This window comes from Lagenorhynchus albirostris, chromosome 9, assembly GCF_949774975.1.
Source record: "Lagenorhynchus albirostris chromosome 9, mLagAlb1.1, whole genome shotgun sequence".
Taxonomy (NCBI): domain Eukaryota; kingdom Metazoa; phylum Chordata; class Mammalia; order Artiodactyla; family Delphinidae; genus Lagenorhynchus; species Lagenorhynchus albirostris.
This window is the reverse complement of record NC_083103.1, coordinates 46,395,102-46,413,129: the sequence shown is the minus strand read 5'-3', so window position 1 is coordinate 46,413,129 and position 18,028 is coordinate 46,395,102. Positions and strand designations below refer to the sequence as shown.

The following is an 18,028-nucleotide window of genomic DNA, read 5'->3' as shown; positions in this document are numbered from 1 at the left end:
CCCATTAATCTTCACAATGCTGCTACCAGGTATCGTGCCACTTTAAGACTGATTAGCTGGAGGCTCAGGGAGATGAACTGATAGAGGTAGACTTGCCCAGGATGTCTGACTCCAGGGTCTGAGCTTTTGACTTGGGCCTCCAAGCCCCGGAGAACATCATTTTTGAGAAGTACCTGCCATTACCAGAGGAATTGAGTGCCTCACCTGCTCTTAAGAGTCTCACATCCTGCCGGTATCTGAGCAAGGTCTCTGGCACTGAGTAGGCAGCAAGGGCTCAACATTGGATGGGTGATGCTCACGGCTGTTTGGGGGTTGGGGAAGCAGCTGGCGGTGGGTGGTTTGTTGAAACAAGAAGGCGCTGAGCCCTCAAAACAAATCACACCACTTCTGAGGTAGAACTAGGAGGGGGCAGTTGCAGCCAGCAGCTACTTCCATGACCCAGCTCCCCTTCAGCTCGTCACCTGCTCCTTTCCATCCCCCAAATAACCTTCCCTTCTACTGCAGAACTTCAAAACCACAGCTGGTTAGCTTCTCAGACACCCTGAGCCCACAGTACCTGCTACTCCTCCCCTTCATCAGGGAGGTTCTTCCCTTCAACATCTAAGGCTTGGTCCCAGCTGCATCCTCTCCCTCTCCAAGGCAGGTCCCTCCCAGGGAGGGAGAGAAGGAAGTGCACTGACTGAATCCCTCCTCTCACCCATTAATACCTCCCTCATCTTTGGGAACCATCAGATCTTTCAGCTGATGCAGTCCTTTCTCTCTCGTTTAACGAACAACACCCCAAGGGCCCTGGGGTGCAAGTCAAGGACTAAAAGTGTCCTAAAGGCCACATCTTGTTCTCAGCTTGCCCAGCTACTGTGCAGCCCTCGACACAGCCAAACACCTCACGTTGGCCCTCTCCTCCCTCCTCTCTGTGACACGGTCCCTCCTGGTTTTCAACCGCGTCTCAAGCTCCTGTGAGGGATCCCCTTTTCCGCTTGCCTTTTCAATGCCACGGTCTCAGAGTCCTGTCTTCAGGACTTTCTCACCCTGCACTTTCTGGGGCCCCAATATTGACAACCGTCACCATATCTACCATTTCTACCACGATGACTCCCAGATCTCTCTGTCACTGGCCCAGACTTTTCAACCAGCTAAATACCCAATGGCTGAGCACAGTGGTTCCTGAATGTTGGCCCGCAGACCACTGCTGGTCTGAGAGCAAAAGCTTTCACTGATGTATACAGTGGAGTCAACACCTTATGCAGGCAGTTCTCAAATCAGCAAATGACACAAATCACGTTCAGCCTTGAAAATCCCTCAGAAAGGTTCCATGTCGAGGACCAACACACTGTCTTTCATTATAACTGATATAGTCAGTTAAAAACAGATTTCTTTCTCTTTGGTTGAATAGCAGAAATATATGACTTGTATTTTTTTCTTAAATAAAAAAGTATATTAAATACAAGAATCATACCTGGCACAACAGATACAAACTTACTATTTCATGCTCCTCAGGGGAATATGCTCACTGTGTGGAAAGGCAAATAAAACAGCCTGTGCTTTTTGAACTGTTTTTCTGTTTTTTTTTTTTTTTTCCAAGAGCACAGATTTAAATTTGCTGTTAATTCTTACTGGAAGTGACTCCATATATGGTATATGTGTGTGTATATATTATAACTGTAATTTGTGTGTATGTGTAGAACCTTCAGGTTGATGTAACCTTCTCTCATCCCCTTTTTTTCACCTAGCTAAATGCTTCTTGCTCTTCTAAATTTAGCTCAGCGGGCTTCCCTAGTGGTGCAGTGGTTGAGAATCCGCCTGCCAGTGCAGGGAACACGGGTTTGAGCCTTGGTCTGGGAAGATCCCACATGCCGCGGAGCAACTAAGCCTGTGCGCCACAACTACTGAGCCTGTGCTCTAGAGCCCGTGAGCCACAACTACTGAGCCCAAGTGCCACAACTACTGAAGCCTGTGAGCCTAGAGCCCGTGCTCCGCAACAAGAGAAGCCACCGCAATGAGAAGCCCACGCACCGCAACAAAGAGTAGCCCCGCTCTCCGCAACTAGAGAAAGCCTGTGCGCAGCAACAAAGACCCAATGCAGCCAAAAATAAATAAATAAATATATTAAAAAAAAAAAAATTAGCTCAGCAACTCCCTCTCTGAAGAGGCTTCCCCCACTCCCCACTCAGATGCCTCTTCCTCTGGGTTTCTGCAGCATCCCACCCAGACGTGGATCAGGGCACGCGGCACAGCATCTATGATTTATTTATACATCTCCTGCACCAGATCACCAACTCCTTGAATGGAAGAGCCACGTCTTATGTGCCCCTGTGTCCCCTTGACCAGCACAAAGCCTTGGTGCACAGCACGCTCTAGACAGGTATTTCTAGAAACGGATGACTAAAGACAAAGCAAACACTCTTGGCAGGCTTGACATAAAGAGTCCGTGAGCATGCTGAGGTGGGCCAAAACGTGGGATTACCTTTAGCCAAGGGCTCTTCTGGCTCATGAGTCTGAACCTTTGTGATGTCTTCCTCTCTGCACATGGCAGGAAAGTTTCTACATGAGATGGGATATGCTGGATGGAAGCCTGAAGTATGGGGTCAGATTGAAGAATCCCCAGAAGCCAAACAAACCTGAATGCCCACCTGACTCTGGGTTAGAAGAGAAAGGCAGTGAGGGGCAGGAGGACAGGCCTTCCAAAGGAAGCTGGCTCCCAGCCTACTCCAGTTCAGAGAACAAGATGCCTGTCATCTTGCACCAACTCCAGCTGCTCCAGCTCCCAAGTCACTATAATTGTGGAAGTGGCCCGGGTACTCCCGTGTCAGGAGACTGACCAGGAAACCAATGTGACCAGGTCCTTCTTGGACATGGCCAAGAAGCAGATGAAATGTTCTCTCTCTCCTTTTTCCATCAGTCTCCCCTTTCAGGATCCAAAGATCCCCTCTTCATATAAGCCCAGAGTTCCTGTATGGCCAGGAAGCCCTCAGGAAAGAGGAAATCATGTTAAATGTGTCAACACTTCTGTGTTAATGGTAACATGCAATATTTAGATGATGCTTCAGTCAAAGAAATAAAACTCTAGCTGGCATTTCAGGTAGTTACGAGGCTAAGATCTTACTAGTCCTCAAGGGACTGCCAATTCTATCTAAAAGTAAGGTGGCCCTACCCTTCCCACAGAGGAAGTTCCATCAGGGCTCTACTCCAAAGGCCAAACCCAGCCAGCATGTTCAGTACACAGCATTTGGAAGAAGCGCTTTCACCCTCCCACTCACGTTTAAGTATCCTCACCCTGCAAGAGCAGAAGAACAATCAATCTTTCTCACCTTAGCTCATGCTTCACCTAACATTGTTGGGTGCTCCAGAACTTACAAAGCACTACTGACTGTGACCCACAACTAGAGTCTGCTTCTGCGTCCTCCACTGACAAGAAAGCCGCTGTGCCCAGCTCTACGTCACCAGAGGGGCATTCGTTACCTGCTCTGGGACTTGCGGTGGCCACGCATGTCCTTCTTGGGTCTCCGGGTGACGGGTGGGGCTGGGGTGGAGGGCAGGGGGGGTGGAGCAGCAGGTGTGGGTGAAGGAGGTAGACCATTGCTTGGCTTACTCTTGGGGTTCTTGTCAGCCTCATATTCAAAGGTGCGCTTGGGTTTGGGGACAGGGTTCACAGCGGGATCAGGGGAGCTCTTCGATGGCAGCAGCTGGGAGGTCGGGCTATTATTTCCAGGGGTCCCCGGCTTAGTGGAGCCACTACCTTCCCTCTCCGGGGGTGAGCCCACCTCCCCCCCAACTCCAGCCACTCCTCCTGCCCGGCTGCCAGCGCTCACACTCGCGCTCCCTGTCGGTTCCTCCAAGGTGCCCAAGATCTCAGTCTTCCTTCTCCCTCGGTCTACACTGTAGCAGCTGCTGGGGAGCTGGGGAAGCCCCCCACCCGGCTGCTCCTTCAGGGCCTGTTCAATTTTCTGGATCCGACTCAGCACCGCTGAGCTCTCCTTCCTGCTGCCGTGCCCCCTGAGGAAGGCACTGGGCTCACTCCGGCCTGGCCGTTTCTCCAGACGGTAGAAAGAGTCCCGGACGGGGAGTGCCTCTCCCTCCTCCTCGGTCTCAGGGTAGGAACACTCGGAGAAGGTCCTGCTCATCCTCCGGAGGCCCTTGAAGTCGAAGGTCTTTTCTGAGCTGCAGGGGGACGGCACCACACTGGGACAGCCCACACTGGGGCAGCCCTCACTGGCCACCCACTCGCCCCCAGAGCCCTCCCGCTTCTCTCCACAAACGCTCATCCTGGGCGAAGCCTCTCGGCGACCCTCCCATGCTGAAATCTTCTCCCGGATGCCCAGGCTGTGGGCACGGGGGCCGGTGCGGTTCAGAAAGATGCTCCGTGGGCCTGCTGCTGACCCCAGGGACGGAGTGCTCTGGGCGAGGGGGAGGCAAGCAGCTACTCCCTCTACATCCTGGGCTGCCCCCTGGACATTCTCCTTCTGCTCCTCTATCTTGCACACTGAAGGGCTTCTGTCCAAATAACCGAAGCTGGTGGCCTTGAGGGGACAGATGGGTGGTGAAGTGTCTGGGGAGGGGGCTTGAGGATTTTGGGGTGAAGGATCACGGGGATGCCAGTCCTTGAGGAGCAGCCGGGAACTGCAGCGGCTTGGGTACCTGCAGGCTGACGTTTCACTGTCACTGAGCGGGTAGATGGGACTCCTCGGTGGGGAGAGAACTGGAGGTGGAGAGACTGACTGAGACCTAAGAGGAAAAAAAAAAAGAAGAAGAGAAAATGGCAGTGAGTGGCCTGACAACACTGTTTCATTCTTAAAGAGCTCAGCATCCCTTTCCTATAGGACTCGCAAGCTCAAAGTACTGTATGCAAGTAACGGACCTTCCAAGGCTGTCCTCAAGGAAAGAAACAGCTCCTTATCCACAGCAGGCTAAACTCAATGGTCCTCTCTGCCCAATTCATCCCTAGAGACCCTGAGTACTGTCTGCAACAGAAGCCAGTTCTACGACAGGCCAGGGTATCCCCAAAGTCCACATCTGCCAATCAGAGAACAGTAAGATCAGTGGTGTGCTGCTAAATGTTTAACAATCGGCTCCTTGGGCGAGAAAGCATAGATATGTAGCATCTGCCAACTTCCACAGCATAAATATTCCTACTATGGCTGATTTCAAACCAGCAATGTGACCTCATTGGATGTGGACTTGGGAAGAAACACTAATGATCAACTCTCATGAACTGTTACAAAGCATCTCCAGCATGCCACTTCCCAGAGGGGCCCCAAATATGCACTCAAGCCCTTTGATCTATCTCCTTGACAAGCCCCATCTCCCCCGAGGCTTCTGCTACTAGACGCGAGATACCGCACCTCAGCTCGGGTCTTGATCAGAACTCAGATTCTTGAAGGTCTCAAAAGGATCAGGAGGGCCCTTGAAGAAAGAATCCTTTCCACGCTCTCAATGAGAAGGCTAACGGGGAGGGGAGACCAGCTCCTTCGCAGCTCTAGCCTCTAGCAGTGGCATCACATCAAACAAGCATCAGCCATTCCCCAGCTCCAAATCAACACCCTGGTCTTAGCAACTATCGGGAACAGTTCTAAATCAATGTTTTTACCTATATTTACTCACTGAATCTTCACAAAAACTCTGTCATATTATTATACTTTATTATTATCTTCATTTTGCAAATGAAAAACACTGAGGCATACAAAGATTAAATATCTCATTCAAGGTCTCTAGCTGGTACGTGGTGAAGCCAGGACTACACTATATTGCTGCTCTGAAGAGGAAGCAGTGGCCTCTGTCATCTTTGTGAACTGCCTGGCCCCCAGACATAGGTCAGCAGAAATCCCTATAGCACTGAGCACAGCCCTGTCTCCAATGTAGCGTTTGTAAGTATCAGGGAACCTTTTAGTCTTCGCTACTAGACCACGATTTCTTCCAGGTAGAGGGACACATATTCAGTGTCTAGAAGGTGCTCAGTAAATGATGAACAAATAAAGACAAGAAAAGGTAAAGGTGAGCTTACCGAAGAGAACCATGGGCATACGTCCTCTTCAGCACACTTTTCTAGTTGTCTACTAGGGTCATCACTGTCAACTTTCAGAATTTTTCCCAAACCGTTTTAGTTCAAAGACAGCAGGGCTCTGCCAACACTGCATGCTACCAAGGCCTACCTGACCCTAATGCTGTGGCCCTCAAAGCCAAGCGGTCAGCCTCGCAGGCTCCAGAGCGCCACGCCATCCACGGAACGCAGCCAGCTGCCCCTGAGCCAGGCTGCAGTCACTGCTCCATCACACACAGAAAACTGCAGCTCGGGTGAGTCAGGGATTGGCCAGCAATTCCCTGTTGGGTCATAGCCTCTGGCTGCCCCCGATCAACAGGAAACCTCAACATGCTTAAGTTGTTTTTAAAAGGGCAAGTCAAACAAGAGCCCTCCCACGTGTACATGGGCACAGATGAGAGAAATTCGGTGCCCAGCCAAGCCGATGACCAAAGACACTCTGCTCGGCAAGGAGGTGTGAAAAGAGTAAGCCTCGGTACTCCCTAGGGTAGGCAGTGGTAGGGCAACGAGCCAAGCTTGAGCCTGGGGAGAGCCCAACCTACTCACAGTCGAGAAAAGCCCAGGCCCCTCACTTTTTTCACAGAACCATGGATGCAAAAGGTCATCAGTCCAGCCCTGTAAGCCAACAAGTGTCTGGGCTACACAAAGGACTCTACGTTTCAGTTATTCTCAGTTGGAGGCGGGAGAAGATGCCTTTTATAGAGGATGACCTTATCATGTGTTTATTCATTTAATAAATACTTAGTGAGCACCTACTATGTGCCAGGCCCTGTTCTACATGCTAGATACAAGAATAAACAAGAGACAAAAATTCATGTCCTCATGAAGCTTGAATTCTAGTCGGTGATGGCCAGTACCCAATGAGATGCAGAATCTTTTAGGAAGCCTTTTCAAACTACATATGCCTCATTTCTCCAGACATTGTGATAAATGCTCCCCTAGCGATGTATCTCTTTAACCCTCAAGGTGAGAATTCACCGGTCCATGAAGCCACCTATGGTGGGGTGGAGGGGCGGGGGGTGGCTCCCACAGGGGGACAGAAAAACAGTGAGAACCTCTGGTCTGTTTGATTCCAGCATGCTTCCAATGATTTCAGAAAGGATAATTCTGTAACTTTCCTCAGTAGTTCAAACATGGAGAAATTCCCACAAGTTAAGACATTCTCTCAATGCCTAGTCCGCTTTAACCGAGGTTTAGTTTTTCTCCTCTTGTGAAGGATAAAACAGAGAAGAGACTGGTCCTTTCCTTTAAAGGTCCTGGTCTTCGGATCTTTGCTGATCTGAGGCCCAGAGCTGCAAGCGCTCCTCGCCCAGCCACCCCACACAGGCCAGGCCCAATGTGCTCCAGCAACTCGGGGTGAAAAGCGGGCCTGCCTATGCTGACCTGGAGCCCAGGCATCCACTGGTTCATCACAGAGAAGGCAATGTTCACTCACTCCTCGATCATAGATTAAGGCCCTGCCCTCATGGGGCTCCGGATGCTCACCTGAGGGTAGAACTCAAGGCATCTCTCTACATGTTTCTGATGCTACCTGTTATCAGGAATGTGACCATGGGCAAAGCCACACACTCCCTTTGAGCTGCCAGTTTCAATTCCTCAGAATTGTTCCAACTGTATCACAGGGTTGTCGTAACGGGCACATGTGACTATGGATATGAAACGATGTCATACATTGTAACTCATTATTACTGTTAATTATTAGTAGTAAGTTTTTCATCAGGTTATCTAGGTCAGTTGTTCTCAGTAGAGGGTAAGAACATCACAGTTGCTGGGTTTAAGTTCCAGCACAGCCACTAACAAGTTGCATGACTTTGAGCAAATAACTTTCTCTAAGCCTCAGTTTCCTTATCTGTAAAATGGAGGTTAAAAGGACACATATCTCAGAGGATTGTTGTAAGGAATAGAGACAATACGCATCAAGTGTTGCGCTCAGCGGCTCACACTAGTACTCAATCTTAGCTTAATAATTACTAATATTAACAAGGAGCTGCCTAATCAGAACAATCACTTGGCAAACTTTTTAAAACAGTTTACCTCTGTCCTTGGATTCTAAACATTTGGGGTGCGAGGGGAAAGGAGTAAATTAAATATGGCCATAAATTCTTTGCAGCTCATGCTATCAAAAGGTTGAGTCTATTCTTCTGCCCCTTGAATCTAGGCTGACCTTGTGATTTGCTTTGATGAATAGAATATGGTGGAAAATAAGTTGTCTCAGTTCCAAACTTGAGGCCTCAAGAAGCCTTGCAGTTTCCGCTTCACGCGCTTGGAACGCTGCCCTGAGACTGTCACGTAAGAAAGCCAGTCTAGTGTTTCAGAGGAAGAGAGGCCACGCGCGGCATCACTGTAGTCCCTCAGCCGACAGCCAGCCACCACATGGGCCTGACACATGGTGAGGTCATCTTGGACCCAACTGAACCAGTTACATGAGCGAGCCCAGGGGAAGCCAGTAGAGGAACTTCCCAGTGAACGCACAGAAACACGAGAAATCATAGATTGTTCTAGCCCACTAAGTCTTAGGGTGGTTTGCTACAATGCAATAGTAAAATGATGTTGTGGGAGAGGCACTGTGTGTAACTGGCCCTCCCCACCCCAGTGCAGGACCAGGGCCCTGGGCCTTCCATCCCCGTGCCTCTCTCTTCCTCCACTTCCCTACAGACCGGCTGCCAAGGTCTGAATGTTTGGACTGCATCCCTCTCCCCGGCTCTCTCTCACCCTACTAGAGGCTCTGGCACTCTTTTGGGAGTCTCCCCTGAATACTCCCTAGAAATGAAGCTAGTCCTGCAATCCCAAGAGTCAGCTTCCATCAGTCCTTGCTCCCAGGTTGAGGGAGGGCTCAGGAGAATCTGTTACCTAGAGAACAAGGAGGCTTAAGGAGGAACACACTGGGGGCTAGAAGTCAGGATGCGTGTGTCCTTGTGACAGTGAGTTTACACAACAGATGGCACGTCCTTGGCATGGATGGGAGAGGGTGCTCGCTCTTAGGCTTCAGTTTCACTCTCTAGTTGTTTCCCGGTTCCTCAAACTGAGGTTGGAAGTGAAAGCAATTCTCCCCCTGTTGGACAAGGAAAGGCTACGGCCAAGAGAATGACAGTGCTGGGACCCGGGCTGCCTTAGGAAGCCAAGCACCTGAGCAAAGCCTTCTTTTGGGTCTGGTCTCCCATTCTGCCACTGACCGTCTCCAGCTTCACTTCTTTAGGGCTCTTGGACAGCTCCTTGCCACCCTTCCCTGAACCCTGAACAAGGGAACAAAGGAAGCCATCTACTCCCCAGGCCACAGTGTGCTAACTGTACCAGGCTTAAGACACACCTTGGTTCTCCATCCATTCAGCCAGTATTTACTGAGCACCAACTATATACCAGGTACTATTTTAGGCATTAAGGACTGGCAGAGACTAAAAATAGACAGTCTCTCTCTACAGGTTACATTCTTTTTTTTTTTTAATTTATTATTATTTATTTATTTATTGGCTGCGTTGGGTCTTCATTGCTGCACGCAGGCTTTCTCTAGTTGTGGAAAGCAGGGGCTACTCTTTGTTGCAGTGCGTGGGCTTATCATTACAGTGGCTTCTCTTGTTGTGGAGCACGGGCTCTAGGCGCATGCGTGGGCTTCAGTAGTTGCAGCACGCAGGCTCAGTAGTTGTGACGTGTGGGCTCTAGAGCACAGGCTCAGTAGTTGTGGCACACAGGCTTAGTTGCTTTGCAGCATGTGGGATCTTCCCAGGCCAGGGATTGAACCCATGTCCCCTGCAATGGCAGGCGGATTCTTAACCACTGCGCCACCAGGGAAGTCCCTCTACAGGTTACATTCTGGTGGAGGGAGACGGTATGGCTTTAGTTGTCTCGAGTGAACAGACAATAAAGAAACCAACCCTGTGAGATGGTTGTGGGGCCAGTGAAGAAGAATAAAGCAGGGTAAAGGGGTAGAGCTTAACAGTGAAGCAGATCAGGGGAGACCCCTCTGCCAGGGAACATGGGAACAGAACCTTGAGGAAGTAAGCAATGTGTATATCCAGGGCGGGGGAGGGGGGCAGCGGGAATGTTCCAGACAAGAGCAGCAGTAGGGCAGAGGCTCGAGGCAACTGCAAACTTACTGTACTCTGGGGGCAACAAAGGGGCCAGCGTGGCCAGCGTGGAGTAAGAAGAGGAGGAGTGGGCTGGAGATCAGTCAGAAGCACCAGAGAATCCCACGGACCAACAACGAGGCTTGGGCTTTTACTCTGAGAGAGAAAGGAAGCTCTTGAAGGGATACGAGCAGAGGAATGACATGCTCTGACTCCATATGAGAGAATGAAGTGTGCATGAATGCAGGGGTGGCCACAAGGAGATTACTTAAAGGCTACTGTAACAATCCAGGCAAGAGGTTACAACCGCTTGGATTAGAACGGCAGGTCTATCAACATCTATCTTGAGGGCTGTGCCAATCAGAGTTGCAGATGAAGTGGATGAGAGGTATGAGAGACAAAGGGAAGTCAAGGATGAATCACAGTTTCTGGCCTGAGCACCTGGTAGAAAGGAGTCAAGGTTACAGCTTTCCATTTCGGATTCATCAGTAGTATATAGATACTATGTAAAACTATATGGCTAGATGAACCATCAAGGGAGTCAGCCTATCTAGAGAAGTCCAAGGGTTGAACCCTGGGGCACTCCAGCATTTCCGGCTTACGTAGAGGAGGAACAACTAGCAAAGGAAACTGACTGGAAGAGCACGTAGTGAGGAAGGAAGGAAACCACGAGGAGGGATATCCTGAGACCTTCGAGAAATAGGGAGTGATCAGCTGAGCCAGATCTGCTAACAACTGAGCAAGGGGAAGACTGCAGAGTGATCCCTAGATTTAGGCAGTCACTGTGACCTTGAGAAGAGAGGTTCTGCTGGCAAGGTAGGGAGGGAAGGCTGACTGGAAGGAATTCAAGAAATGGAAGAGAGAAAGTGGAGATAAAGAGCTCAGACAGCTCTTTCAAAGGGTTTCCCTAAAGGGGGAACAAGGCAACGAGGTGGCAGTTCGAGGGGAATGTGGGGTACAGAGCGTTTTGTTGGTGGGTTTGAGCTCAGAGTTATTAGAGCATGCTTAAATGATGACTGGAATAATCCAGTAGAGAGGGAAAAAGCCGTTAATGCAGGACAAGAGTATAAGTGCAGGCAGTGAGCAAAGTGAGCAGGCAGTGAAGGGCTGGGGACCCAATGCCCATCTACAAGGGGCGCCTTAGACTGAAGAACCCCATTTGCTCTCATTCCCATGTACCCAGGCTGAGTGTTTTCTCACACGATCTCATTCCTATGTTGCTTTATGCTTCCTTCACTGCGGCTTTGACTCCTGCATATATTTCCAATTCATTCCACAGAGGGAAGAAAAGATCCAGAGATGTTCTTTCTTCCTGTCCTTCAAGCATCTGGATCCAGCTTCCTCCCCAACCTCAATGATCTACTCAATGCCTAAGTCCTATCAATTCTACGTCCTTCATATCTCTCAGATCTGTCCCTCCTGTGCCATTCCCACTGCTACTGCTGCTGCCTTGATTCAGATCTTATCTACTGGGACCATTCACACAAGCTCTCAACTTCTCTGTCTTCCACCTTAAGCCAGTTCCAAGTCCATCCTCTCGTCTCCTGACATCTTTCAAAAATACAAAACTCATCATGCTTCAAACTCCCCACTATATACAGAATGAAATGCAAATTCATTGGAATGGATCACAAGGCCCCCATGATGTGGTCCCTATTTTTCCTTTATCATTTCATACTGTCTTTTCCTCCAAACAAATCTGCATCCCACTCTTAGTCACATCAAACTCCTTGCTTTTCACAACTTTAGGCCTTCATGCATTCAATATTCCCTTTGCCTGCAGTGCTGCCTTGTGTCCACTTACATGTCTCTGTAACTCCTCTATGGGATCTCTCTTCACCCTACCCCCTCACCCAGGTGGAGATGTCTGATTTTTGATGCCTCCACTGTGCCTGGAAAAATGTCTACTACGGGACTTGTAACACTTTACTGGACTATATTTTTCCTCACCTGCCTCCCTTACTAGACTATGAGTGAAGTACTTGAAGGTGGTGACAGGGTCTTATTAATCTTGATATAACCTGCTCTTTGTACTGCATCTAGAATTTAGTAGGAATTAATGCATTTGTGCTGAGTGACTAAATGAATGAATACAAAAATAAATGATTAAAACCTAGGTCTCCTTATTACTCCTCAGGGCACTGTTTACAGACCTCATTGTCTCTCTCTTTGTGCCATATGACCTGAAGAACAACACAGAAAGGTACATAAAGCACTTAGTGCAGCCCAGCATGGCTGTCAGTCCCTAAAGCCCTCTCCCATAAGGCAAACATCGTACCCTAGACCAAGAGTCTAGCGACCTGGGTTCTGCTCTGGTCCTGGTTCCATCACTTCCTGGATGGGTTCATAAGCAAAGTCACCTGAATTCTCTGAGCCTCAGGTTCTTTTGTTTCTTTTTTTTTTAAAGAATGGTTAAATACATGTATGTACGTATGTATGTACATATGTATGTATGTATGCATGCATGCATTTATTTTTTACCACACCACATGGCTTGTGGGATCTTAGTTCCCCGACCAGGGATCAAACCCGTGCCCCCTGCCTTGGAAACATGGAGTCTTAACGACTGGACCGCCAGGGAAGTTCCCTCAGGTTCTTTATCTACAAAACAGGAGGAAAACACTTGCTCTGAGTATCCTCACATACTAGCTGTGTGACTAAAATGATGTAAATTTTAAAAATGTTTGAACACCGTTAAAAGTTCCGTGAAGACAGGAGAAATATAAAAGAAAAGTAAATACACAGCAGCTAAGACACTTAATATGCTGCTCTTATCACCTCTTTACTGCTCTTTATTCTAAAATCTCAGACCTTGCCCCTGGGGAGGCAGACACTGTGAGACTGGGCCCTTGTGCCACCACCTTGTCAGCAGGCAGCCAGCTCTGCTCCTCAGCAAAGGCGTAGATGCCAACGCTGCAGCACATGACTGGCCAAATCCAACATTTACAAGAGAGGGAGTAAGATAAACAGAAGGAGAAAGAGAGAAAGGGGGCGGGGGAGAATGCAAAGGAAATTTAACAGAGGAGCATAAGCGCACACACACACACACGAACACACACACACACATGCACACGCACACACAAAGACAAACGTATAAGACAAGTGAGTAGGACAGAAAGGGCATGAACTAAGGTAGAATGAGAAACAAACTTAAAGAGAGGGCAACGTGTGTGTGCTCATGCACGTGCGCATGTACAGACAGAAAGTGAGAGTTAAAGTGCAAAATACGTGCCCTTCCCTCCAGTACTGTTTCACAAGAATACAACCTACCCTTGGGTTAGTGACCTGGGCCATCCTCCAGTAACACAGCAGGAAGCATGCATGCCAAGGGACACCCCATATATTGTCAAGGTCACCTAGGGACTTTTTGGGAGGGAAGGCTGTCTTTAGTCCTTGATGACAAGACAGTTCTGAGCTCAGCATGCTCTGGCCACAGAGCTCCTGAAGTGTCAGTATCAGGAAGCAAACCAAATTGGGGCCAGTTGGAGAAGGCTCCTGGGAGTCCAGGAAACAGCCCCAGAGGCACCAAGATGGGCTGTGGGCTCCATGAAGTGAGCCTGTCCACAGATTAAGGTTACACAGGGCCCAGCTTCCAACATGCCTAGTCCCTACTGAGTCGGTGTCTAACCTGCTTCCAAATGAAACTGCCTGGGAGTTGGCCAACCACCATCCCAGGGCTGCTCAACTAAAGCGGGTCCTGGTGGCTCAGTGGGCAGCAGCATCCTCCCATCACTATGTGACTGCCCCAAGTCTGGAGATGGCATGCTCACTGCACTCCCCCAAGGCCATATTCTGAGGCACCCAGAAGGAGAAAAGGGAGGAAGTCTGCCTGAGTCCTATCAGCAAGTCCAGAAGTTTGTTCCCCAGGCCAGAGCAGGGGCTCAGTTCAGTAACGGACACCCCACTCTGGGACAAAAGTCAAAAAGAGGGTGACACTCACAACTTGACCGTCTTGCTCCCAAATGGCTGGAAGCCCTCAGTAGGGTCCAGGACAGCCTCATCCTCCAAGTGGGGCTACATCTGGACCACTACCTACAGAGACTCAAAGTCAATCACAGCTTGTCAGGGTAAGTAGAACAGTAGCTAGGGTCAGAGCAGAAACTGAGTCACCTTGTCACCTCCAGAAAGCACATCTACCTGCCTGTCATCTAGCTGATTTCTAGGGAAGCACAAGGAGAACTGGTGAGCTCTTCTCTGGGAAGGAACCCCAAGTCCTCTAGGAAGTAATGGCAATGAACATAAAGAGAGCATTTATAAGACAGATGCCTTCTCTGAGACAGGTAAAAAAATGACGCCTTATGGGAACGTCCCCAATGCCCTAGGTCCAGCAAAAATGGAACTGCTGTATAAAGCAGAACCAGGTGCTACGCAAAGCCAAGAGGGAGAGAAAGGTAGCTGCAGGAAACCATGCTAAAGACATTTGTGATGGTTTCAAAACATGGTCCCCAAATTCTTTGACATGCCTGCTGTCAACATGACCACTTCTCTTGAATCTGGGCTCTGTGATTGCTTGACCAATAGAATATGGTAGAACTGAATCTGTGCTACTTTTCAGGCCCAGGCCTCAGGAAACCAACAGCTTCTACTTCCTGTCTCTCAGGCTGTGAGAGAGCCCAGGGCATGTGGAGAGGGTAGGTGTTCTGATGGACAGTCTCAGCTGGGGTCCCAGCAACAGCCAGCATCAACCCCCAGACATGTGAGGTAAGACGCCTCCAGGAAACACCAGCCCCTAGCCACTGAGTCACCCTAAGCCTTGAAGTCTTTCCAGCTGAGGTCCCAGACATCATGAGCAGGGAGCAGCCATCCCTGTGGTCTCTGTCTGAAATCCTAAACTACAGAGTCTGTGAGCAGAATCAAATGGTTGTTTCACACTATAAAATTTGGGGTAGTTTTATAACGGTAGTTACCTGACACAGATTTGGGTACCTAGAAGTACCTATTGACACAAAATCCTAAAACATTGACCGTGGGACTGGGTGATGGTTGTTGGGGGTGCTTAAGGCAAAAATAAGGAAAACGTTAGAAGCTAGAGGAAAGGGGACCCTCATAATGTTGAAAAGTTTGGCAACTCTGTCACCTGTGGTAACATGGAAAATAGGAAGTATATCTAACATATTAGATGAACTAGCCAAAGACATTTCCAGGCAGAGTGCCAAAGGTGCCCTCTGACTCCTCGCTGTCTCTAGTGAAAGGAAAAAGAGATGAGCCAAACAGGGAACCGTTTTCAAACAAAATTTAAAGCAAACATAAATGAGAAAGGGCTTTCTGAGTTAGAAAATAAAACTTGTTTCAGTCTCTGTCTCTCTAGACAAGAAAAAATTCTCAAATTAAAAAATGGTTTCCAGGGCTTCCCTGGTGGCGCAGTGGTTGAGAGTCCACCTGCCGATGCAGGGGACATGGGTTCGTGGCCCGGTCTGGGAAGATCCCACATGCCACGGAGCGGCTGGGCCCGTGAGCCATGGCCGCTGAGCCTGCGTGTCCGGAGCGTGTGCTCCGCAACGGGAGAAGTCGCAACAGTGAGAGGCCCGCGTACCGGAAAAAAAAAAAAAAAAAAGAAAACGGCTTCCAGATTGTGGTGACAGTTACACTCCATGGGTGTGTGTATGTGTGTATATGAACTCATCAAATTGAAAACTTTATTCTTTTGGTTTTTTGTTTTGTTTTGTTTTAACATCTTTATTGGAGTATAACTGCTTTACAATGGTGTGTTAGTTTCAAACTGAAAACTTTAAATTGCATTTATGGTACTTTAATTATCCCTCAATAAATCTTTTTAAAAAAATCTAGAGTGGGACTGAAAGATCCTTTGCCAAGACCTAAGGAAGATTTAAAGTACTGCCTCACAGAATCTTACACACAGACAGACAAAAGGCCTTCTAAGGACCTTAAGGGTGAGCCCTGAAGATCCTCTGTAAATAATAAGGCCTCTAAGACTCTTAACAACCAGTGTCCCATAGCAATCTCACAGGGAAAAATCCACTTATCCACCTTCTGAGGTACTACAAGTGCCATGTGGAGGCTCTAAACCAAGGGCTCTAAGAGTGAATACAGAGAGGGGAGGGGAATCCTTCCTAGCTGAGTGGTCAAGAAGAGGACTGGGAGGGAAGTAACATCTGCATCCAGACTGGCAGAAATGTCAGGTTTGCATTAGAGAGCAGTGCAAGATTAAGACAGAAAGAAAAACCAGGGTTTTTTATGGAAGCCTTACAAAGCAAGCCAAGTTTGACTGTATCATAGATGACAGTAGTTTTTGAGCAGGGAAATCCCAGTCATGTTTATAGGGAGGTGAATGTAGAGGTACAATAAAATAACAGAAGGAACAGGAGAGCTAGGCTTGCGTTCTTCCCCCCGTTAGCTTTGTATCCTTGGGGAGTACCTCCTCTTCTCTGTGTCTGTTAGCCAAACTGTCAAACAAGTGGGTGAGACCAAATGAGCTCCAAGGTTCCTCTTCAGCTCTGCCTTTCTCAGAGTCTATGGACTGAATGGAAAGGGAATCCAAAGTTAACAAGACCTATCATGGAAGATACTATAAAGAGTCAAATAGTACAAGTAGCCTATGCTCTAAGAGGCTGATCTCCCAGCCATCTAGACAACTGGTCAACCAACAGTTAGTCTTCTAGGTACCAGGCACAGTTCCAGGCTCAGAGGAAAGAGAAAGCAGTCAAAGTCCTTGACCCCAAGAAGTCTACACTTTTACAGGCACCCAAGTTTCCCACACATACATCCAGAGGTAAGGTTTCCAAAACACAATACAGACAGCCTATATTTGCAAGTCACAATGATCCAGATGCTGGAGTTTCACAGTGAAGAAGCTGTTGAGGAAATAAGCAGACATGACAAGTCTTCTGAGAACAGCCCCTGCTGCCGGCCAAGTCTCACAGTACAAGTGAAATCTCCTGAGAGCAACAAGTGGCAAAGTTTACCCCATCTAGATGGCCGAACTAGCTCTCAACATAACACTTTCTTAGCAACCATTAGCATGACCATTTCTTTTTTTTTTTGGCTGCGTTGGGTTTTTCGTTGCTGCATGCAGGCTTTCTCTAGTTGCGGTGAGCGGGGGCTACTCTTGGTTGAAGTGTGCGGGCTTCTCATTGCGGTGGCTTCTCTTGTAGTGGAGCACGGGCTCTAGGTGCACGGGCTTCAGTAGTTGTGGCATGCGGGCTTCCGTAGTTGTGGCTCGCGGGCTCTAGAGCACAGGCTCAGGAATTGTGGCGCACAGGCTTAGTTGCTTTGCGGCATGTGGGATCTTCCCAGATCAGGGATCGAACCCGTGTCCCCTGCGTTGGCAGGTGGATTCTTAACCACTGTGCCACCAGGGAAGCCCAGCATGACCATTTCTTAGCAAGCAAGTCACTAAGCTGCTTCTGGTCCCACCCAGGTCATCAACACCAACATCATAAAGCCTGACCTCTGGAATTCAGAGGAGCTTTGAGAATCTCACCTCCCACCCCCAGAAATGGATGCAGCCAAATCTAACGAGCTGGAGTGGGAACAGCCTGTGGGGAGGTGAAGCAGCTAAGGGTGAAGCAACGTGACCCTTTGTCCTCACTAACAGAGAGAAAGGGAAGCCTGCTCCAGGAGACCAAAATATAGCAAAGAACAAAACTTTGGTGGTAAAACGAGAGGTTCACGTTTCCTCCTCCTGCATATCCTGCCAAATCAAGAATGGGCTATAAAGGAAAAGGAAGAGAATAAACTAGCAAAACACTCCTAAGAACCTAATAATGGAATGGAATCTAGGATCTTTACCCCAAACTAGCTTAGTGGTGGCACCAGGTGAAGTCTTATTCAAATTAAGGATATGGCCTTGCAAATACGTATCTTGGCAGTTCCACAGGGTCCCATTTGCCCGTCCCCACCAGTTTTCCATGCCCCAAAGTACCCCTGCCCCCAAAGCTAGATACAAATGCCTCTCGGTATCATCAGCTTCCTC

The 18,028-nt window shown here is 48.8% G+C and overlaps 1 protein-coding gene across 9 annotated transcripts in view; it reads right to left on the bottom strand.

The window, feature by feature from the left end:
• DENND2B (DENN domain containing 2B) overlaps positions 1 to 18,028 on the bottom strand; it is a 155,680-nt gene that overhangs the window by 31,303 nt on the left and 106,349 nt on the right. For 7 of the 9 annotated variants that reach the window (XM_060159724.1, XM_060159725.1, XM_060159728.1 and 4 more), the window contains one exon: positions 3,460 to 4,722. In XM_060159724.1, coding sequence (XP_060015707.1) covers positions 3,460 to 4,722 — 1,263 coding nt within the window. Of the gene's footprint in view, positions 1 to 2,464; positions 2,484 to 3,459; positions 4,723 to 18,028 lie in introns of those variants that run through there. The other 2 variants (XM_060159731.1, XM_060159732.1) reach the window with 2 other exon arrangements.